The sequence below is a fragment of the Saccostrea echinata genome, unplaced genomic scaffold, assembly GCF_033153115.1.
Source record: "Saccostrea echinata isolate AGI-Se365-2 ecotype Australia unplaced genomic scaffold, CSIRO_AGI_Sech_v1 ptg000060l, whole genome shotgun sequence".
NCBI lineage: Eukaryota > Metazoa > Mollusca > Bivalvia > Ostreida > Ostreidae > Saccostrea > Saccostrea echinata.
The window spans coordinates 3,727,269-3,735,448 of record NW_026889809.1 but is presented as its reverse complement, the minus strand read 5'-3'; the positions used below and the strand labels follow the sequence as shown (position 1 = coordinate 3,735,448).

The 8,180-nt window shown below is 34.3% G+C and overlaps 1 protein-coding gene across 1 annotated transcript; it reads right to left on the bottom strand.

The window, feature by feature from the left end:
* Positions 1–3,159: 3,159 nt before the first annotated feature.
* On the bottom strand, positions 3,160–6,314 carry LOC133174950 (uncharacterized). The gene is made up of 3 exons (XM_061310042.1): positions 6,218–6,314; positions 3,434–3,529; positions 3,160–3,305 (listed from the first exon to the last, which is right to left on the bottom strand). Exons 1-3 carry the CDS (start codon positions 6,312–6,314, stop codon positions 3,172–3,174), a joined length of 327 nt encoding a protein of 108 aa, XP_061166026.1. The 3' UTR covers positions 3,160–3,171.
* Between the last annotated feature and the right edge of the window lie 1,866 nt (positions 6,315–8,180).

Here is an 8,180-nt window from a genome sequence, read left to right as displayed (position 1 = left end):
CGCTGAGAACAAATTTGTAAAAGACTTATTTTCTCAGGCTAGTAGAGGTTTGGCAGGGATGACAACTTTCACTAGGACTCAGCCCTGCATGTCTAGCTAATTCTACCGTGATTTTCAAACACTGGTTATTGAGGCCTCAGGTCTCTTAGGTGTAGAGCCAATATTAAGGGTTGGGTTGGGGTTATTGAGGCCCTTATTCTCTAGGTGTATTGCCAAAATGGGTGATGGGATGGGGATTATTGAGGCAATTGACCCTAAATCATTCTATCAACAGTAAAATATCAAACATAAATAAATAAAAAAAAATCATATACATGTACATAAATATATTAGTAAACATATACTTAGCAATGTCATAGTATGAGGGAACAAAATTTCAACAGAATTTTTACAAGAATGGATTCAAAAGAAAGCATTCAGGCAAAAAACACATGTAAGCTGTTTTTCAGATACTTGTTGAGAGTATTGTGGATATTAAAGAGGCACTTTGTCAGACATGGAAAATGGAACTGGCAAGTTCAGAGTTCATGATAATTTTTTAAAGATGGCATGCCATTTATACTTTTATACGTGGTGGTTTTTTAACTGAATTGAGACCTAGTGCTGGGAAATTCTTGATGTTGTGTAATATGGATGAGCGACATATTCAGAAAATTAATTTGTTCAATGAATTCAAGATATGTTGTAATTGTTCAGGAGTTGAGAACATTGTATTAATATGATTGATTGAGTAATGTGAGAGGCTTTCAAGACTACTGAACTGAAGTTTAAAGAAGAGCATGTTGATTTCTAAGATCTGAGACTGACATGGTGATGGAAGCAAAACATGAGGATTATTTTGCACTTTAAAACATTTACAAATAAAAAATTTCAAAGTAAATCGATGGTAAAATTAGTGAAATGAAAATTGAAAAAAAGGAGACAGAAAACCCTTATAAATTTTACTCCTTTTTATGTGAACTGTGTTGAATGTGTCATGTATTTTATCAGTGATTGGCAATGGTTTAATACTACACATAATTTATATTGAGAGACTGTATTGGTTGTCACAAATATCTTTAAGATGATTTTGTAATAATAAAAATAAATCTTGAAATTCTGTTATGTTTTGTGATGTTTGTGACTTATCCTTCCAAGCAAACTGATACGAGACGTAATTAGTCATGGGAATCATATTACTGGTATCTTATGCAAAAAAAAAAAAACCCATAAGATTTCCGAACAAAAAAAAAAAAAATAAATAAAATTTGAAAGTACAAAAAACCCTCTTTTTATGTATCAGTCGAAAACAATATATTTAAAAACATCTTATAGAGACAAAAGGGTTACAATATCGATAAGATATAGTGCATATTAGAATACAAAAATAGGAAAAGGTGACTCGATCCCAGATTTAAAAAGAAAAAAAATGGAAAAGGGGGGGGGGTCCAAGTGCCTGTGCTGGCAAACACAGAAGTTTCTGAGTTGTTGCTGATTCCCAGACTATTTTATTGATCGCAGATCATCCTATTTCTCTTGCTTTTTGAGTTTCAGTTTATTTTGCGGATGCTTTACAGCATTGTATTATACTCGGGTGGCCGTTGATAAGTCCCCTGGGCCTTTTGTTTAATAAATGGGGGAGATGGGGGGGGGGGCAAATTTTTGCAGTATTTTAGCAGAATATAAGAATTATCATGTGCAACGAATCCTCAATCAAAAATTTCCAATTCCAAACCCGTTGCAGTGCCTTGAAATTTGATTTTCCCCTTACGTAATGGCTTGTATATTTTTAACAAAGATTGCGAATGAGTTGTACTGAGAATCCTGATTCCAAAGGTAGATCTAATATTCATTGACATGGTGTTTTAAGAAAAAGTTTGTTTGTAGCATTAGATTTTAACGCTTTGTTAGCTCAACTAAGCTAAATGCACATATGAGCTTTTTATGTTTGAAGCGTGTTTTCTGTTAACTTTCCACATTTTCAACTTCTTCTCCAGAGCGACTGAGCCAATGTCAACTAAACTTACCACAAAGCATCCTTGGGTCAAAGGAATTCAATTTTATCAACATGAAGGACCATACCCTCTTTCAAGAGGAGATCTAAAGTAGTAGTGAAAATGTAATAGAACGTATAAACATCTACTTAAAACAACTGGGCCAGGAAAGATGATAAGAAAGCTTCAACATATAGCATAGATCTATTCATGTTTGTTCAAAACATAACCCTCGCGGTGGTAGGATAGGGCCACAAAAGGGAATCAAAATTTTACATGGGAATATTAAGGAAAAATCTTTTTCTCAAGAATAGCAAATCCAAGACTAGTCATTTGGATGGTGAAAATTCAAATTATGACCCCAGGGTTAGAGTGGGGACACGTTTTACACAGGAATATATAGGAAAAATATCTCAAAGACATGGCTAGACATATTTATTTGGAATTATCCTCGAGTACATGTAGTTTAGATCCAAGTTTGTTCAATTCATGACCCTAAAGGTATAGTGGGGCAATGATAGGAGAAATTAGTTAGAAATATGTAGGAAAAATCTGAAAAATGCTTCCTTTAATCAACAGCAAAGTCATTTATTAGACATTTGAATATGCAAGCACCCCCCGGTAGTTTAGATTCGAGTTTTTTCTCCCTCAGGAATAAATTGAGGCTACAATATGGGATCAGAGTTTTACAAGGGAGTATATGTAGGAAGAGATCGTTCCAAGAGTGGCAAAACCACTCTGAATCACATTGATAAGCAAAACATACCTAATTTGTGTGGAATAAAACATTTTTAAAATCGTGATCCCTGGGGTTAGGGTTGGGCAGAATTAAATCAGGGATCCAAAATTTACACAATGCATGTTTACAGGAAAAAATCTCCAGTTAGCAGGACCATATCAATCATATTGAAGCTTTCCATTGTTGTGTGGATTCAACTTTGATTAAATCATAGTTCCCTTATGACTAAATTTTGGTTCACAATAGGGAGATAAAACTTTTATGCAATTAAAGAGGGAAAGTTTAAAAAATGCTGAAGTAACTCAAGCGAGCATTGTAGCCCACGAGCCTCTCATTATAGCCAAAAGCTCTATATCTTGTAGAACCTCTGATTGTGACTTCTGAACAAATGAAAAGTGTACAGCTGTATTGGAAACAGAATTTTTTTTTTTTGGCAAATCCAGCCGTAAATATGTAAGTTTACATTGGTAAACGGCAGGCTGGGTCCCTGTGACATCTCCTCCAGTATGCCTCCATTTCCTTTACCCAGGTGGCGTTGTAGCAAGAAAATGGCGCACAACACATCCCTGTTCGAAGTCTGTAGCATTCAAGTCCTACAAAATAGAGGTCACTCTAGAAAGCATTACATCATTCAAAAGAACATGGACCTCATATGGCGATGATCTGGTTTCTGAGAGAATTAAGAATTGATTTGATAGAAAATAAAGCTGGCATATTGTACCTGGTGCGCATGCACAAGAGGGACCACATGATTCGGTTTCTCTTGCCAGACGTGACGAACATATCCCAATTTGTGCTTCCATGGGCAAGTCCATTCCTGTAATTAAGTCGATAAACGAGCCCCAAAAATCTTAACGGTCATCCTAGTATAATACAACCCTGAGCAGAGAAGATTTTCAAAGAATTAATGAACTTTCACTATGTAATGAATAGAGTCCCGTCCTAAAACCAGAACCCCCTGAACAAGGGACCAGAAATTTTACAATTTTGATGGAGACACCCTTCTTGCTCATTATAATGTATTTAGTTTGTTTGCTTAATACCCAGGAACATCATAACCATACACAGTTTATTTGCTTATAATCCGGATGCAAAGAAGACTATTTTTAAAGAATTAATGAATTTTCACTATGCATATAGCGTGTATGAAATAAAAAACATGCAACCATTTTAAATTATATTGTATTTTTCTAGGATTTCAATCAAAAACCAGCCAACAAAGGTATAATTTCAAGACTTATTCTTATGAAAAAGAAATAATCCCTCTTCAAATAGATAATGAGCTACAAGGGGCCATGAATTTCACTATTTGAATAGAGGATTCTATGCATATTGCAATCATGCCAACAGTTTGATTGCTTGATGTTCAGGAGTAAAGAAGATTTTTTAAAAATTGCATTTGTTTTTATGGTTTCTGCCCCATCCCTCAGGCCTCACGGGTGACCATGAAATTACAATTTTTGTTCTCCTGCACCTATAAATGCAATATGCCTAAACTGGTTGAAATTAGTTCAACAGTTCCGGAGGAGAAGCTGAAAATGTTAAAATGTTAACGCATGACACGACGACAGACGATAGCAAAAGGTCACCTGAGTGACCTAAAACTAGGACAAAAGACCTGTTATTATAGTTTCAAACTTGAAACACATGGTTATAACAATTTAATTTACAGTAACTTGATGCGTGATATCAATATTAATATTTCGCTATGTTGCTTTTTGAGAAAGTACATGTAAATTTTACAAGACGCCCAAAGCGGTTACCCTAGTGTAATGTAACTATGGCAGTATAAAATAAACACATTTAGCTGATATATACGAAACCATGTAGGCCATACCAAAAGCAAGAGGAATAGGAAGATTAGGAATCAGGAAAATAATAAATTTAGTACTTGGCAACAAATCTTAAAGTAGCTCTTTTTTTAAAATTGATATCAATTTCAACAAACACATATTAGTATTTATAATATGTCACACAAAAATATATCGTTTGTGAATATATTAAACAATACAAAAATTCTGTAATAGTGATAACTGAGACAGAGCGGGAGAGAGGCGAGATAGAGAGAGGGGGAAATAGAGAGAGGGGGTGTAAGGGGGGAAGAAAGGGCATTATAGAAGGATATGGCTATTTTTATATCTTTCTGTAAACTGGCATAGGTAAAAACTTTGGTTTTAATATTAAATTTTGCTTGAAGATCTATCTTTAGAAAAGTTCCCTTTCCATCTAAATTTTAAGTTAATTGTTGAAAGATGAAATCGTCCCACGAATCTGTTTTCATTATGTCTTGTACAATTTTGAAGGCGATTTATGTATCTTTCCAAAAAATTATATAGTTACTCTTTGTAACATTAATTCAATAATATTTGAGCCAGTATGTATAAATTTCATTATGAAAAAACTTCTTGAACCAACGATCTCCATTTCGAGTCCTGGCCATTAAGAAGTCTTTTGATCCAAGTTGCTTTTGATCTTCTATTAAACAGTCTTTTGATCCAATATGATTTTTAAACCCTTAATGTAGTAATTTACATCAATTGTAATCCTGGGTAATTTGTTTGTTTTCTTCTAATCTGGTCCACTTTAGTTTTCCATAGAAAATTAAAATAACATTATTAAGATTTAAAAAAAAATATTCAAGCAAACGTATATGGGTATAAATCAATAGAGCCCCCTCCCGCATAAAGCCTAGCCCTGGGGCCACAAATTTCACAATTTTGAAAGAATCACTCTTGATCATCATAACCATACATTTAGTTTGTCTGTTAAATACCAAGAAAATTTTCATAGAAATAATGCATTTTCACTTTAAAATTAATAGAGCCCCGCCCTAACACCAGAACCCCTGACCTAGGGGATATGAAATTCACAATTTTGGAAGAAGCACCCTTTTTCATTATAACTTTGCATTTGGTTTGTTTGCTTAATGCCCAGGAGCAGAGAAGAAGAATTTTGGAGAATTTAATAGTTATCTCAAACTCCATGGGATCGAGAAAAAATTCGAGATATCTGAGGATTCGAGATATTAAGGGTAAAACACTAAAGGAATATGTTGTTTGGACTTCCAAATCACTTCAACACATATACCCATGATATTCGAAATACCGAAGTTCAACTGTTTATAATCAATAGAGCCCCCCCCCCCCCCTTCCTGCAGAACCTTAGGGCCACAAATTTCACAATTTTGGAAGAGGCAACCTTGATCATTATAACCAAGCACCCAGTTTATCTGCTTTCTATACAAGGGAGGGGGGGGGGGAGAGAAAGTTTTCAATAAAAATTATGCATTTTCATTTTATATCTTTGAATTTGTTTCACTCTGTAACTCAAGTCAATGTCGTAAAATATAACTTTGCACGTGATAGCAAAAATTTACAACATCGAAGTTGCAGCTCATATTGCTTTAATTACACAGTAGAAATAATATATATATATATATATATATATATATATATATATATATATATATATATATATATATATATATATATATATATATATATACCTTCTGATGGTGGAAGTGATATACCAGTTCTGTAACTCCTACAGCACGGAGCTGAATCTGGACACTGAGATCCAGACCGACACAACTGTGCCTCCATCCTCAAGGTTAAACAAATCAAAACCTGTAACAGTCATATCAGGCCTTCAACTTAAGGATTCATTGAGATTTTTATCTTTTTTCCTCAGGTAGCCATCATTCACGCGACATTGACATTGACTTGTTCACGATTTATAATGGTTCACATGTGAACCATAGATGAGAGACAATGATTGGTACAGTTTATGTTACTAGTTAGTGAATTCAAAATTTAGTTAAAGAAATTTTCAAATTAATTTGAAATCGTTAAACATCAGATTAAATGAAATATTACCAAAGTACAGCGCAACATGTTATAGCCTCCGTTCCTGTATGTATACTTCGTGCTAGAGTTTTACTTCAGATAAAATCTCATGAAAACTGAGATGTTAGAAAGATTTTTTCAAACTTAATGTTTATAAAAGAATAAATATAGTAAATAATCAATCATTTTTTGCACGAGCCTAGGCCTATGATTAAATGATTGTCATTCGACACATATGTTTTTCTGATATATCAAGCAAATGAAAACGTGAGAGAAACTTTTTTTTTGTTTTTAGCTCACCTGAGCCAAAGGCTCTTTTAAGGCTGTTGTCTGTCGTTCGTGTACGCAAGTCATTTATTCACTTTTTACATTTTCGAATTCTTCACCACAACTTCTGCACTTTGCCGATTAAATCAAGACTGAAGCCTGCAGCCACTAACAAGCAGACAATATTGGGACATTAATCATACTGAGAGTATTAGTAACTAGTGCTAATTGTAACGGGAACCGTTACAGATGTTCCCCAAACGGCTCCCCAATCCCTTATGATGCCCCATTCCCTACAAGCTTCAATGAATTAGACAATACTTTTGTAATATAAATGGATACTTTATTTTTAAGGGTATTTCATTGGAAAACTACTCCGATATAGCCATATAGGTATTAGCCAATCAAATTTCAGCGCATGTGCTTGCACATGTTTTCTACATTTTTCACATTAATTTTCTTATAGTGTCTCACAATACATACATTTGTGTTAAATATTAAAGAATTTCATTGAAAAATAAGAGAGATGTAACCCTTTAAGTATTAGCCAATCAGAAATCAGCGTACGCGCATGCATGGCCTTGCATTCAATTTTGATAGTATCATATTGTAGGAGCTCTATGTGCCTATCCATGTCGTAAATTTCATCCTGTTTTGTTGAAAACCAAGGGAGTTATAGACATTTAAAGTTTCAACCAATCAGATTGCAGCACACCTGCATGCGCGTGTTTTCAAGAAATTTCCTATATAACATGTTGTAGCACCTTCTGATATATACTTATATTCTAAATTTCAAAGTATTTTGTGAAAAAACAAGGAAATTATTGAGATTTTTGTATCAGCCAATCAGAGAAGAGCGCACGTGCATGCGCGTGAGTTCACGCTAATTTGACCACGTTATCTTATCTAGACTACTAATATATCTTTATATTTTGAGTTTCAAAGCAATTCATCAAGAAATACAAAAGTTACGGCTTCATCAAGTATATCAGTCATTTCACTCATTGCACGCGCGCGCACGTGCATGCATGTGCGCGCAAAATGACCTTCGTTCCGAACACCTACACAACATGCCTATTAACCCTAAAAAGGTTTCATGTCAATCGGATGAGTGGTTCTATGAGAACACTCCCGGACAAAAAAGTACCGGAGAAGAAAGTAGAAAAAAAAGAATAATAATAATAATAACTAGTGCTAATTGTAACGGGAACCGTTACAGATGTTCCCCAAACGGCTCCCCAATTCCTTATGATGCCCCATTCCCTACAAGCTTCAATAAATTAGACTATACTTTTGAAGTATAGATGGACACTATTTATAAGGGTATTTCATTGGAAAACTACTCCGATATAGCCA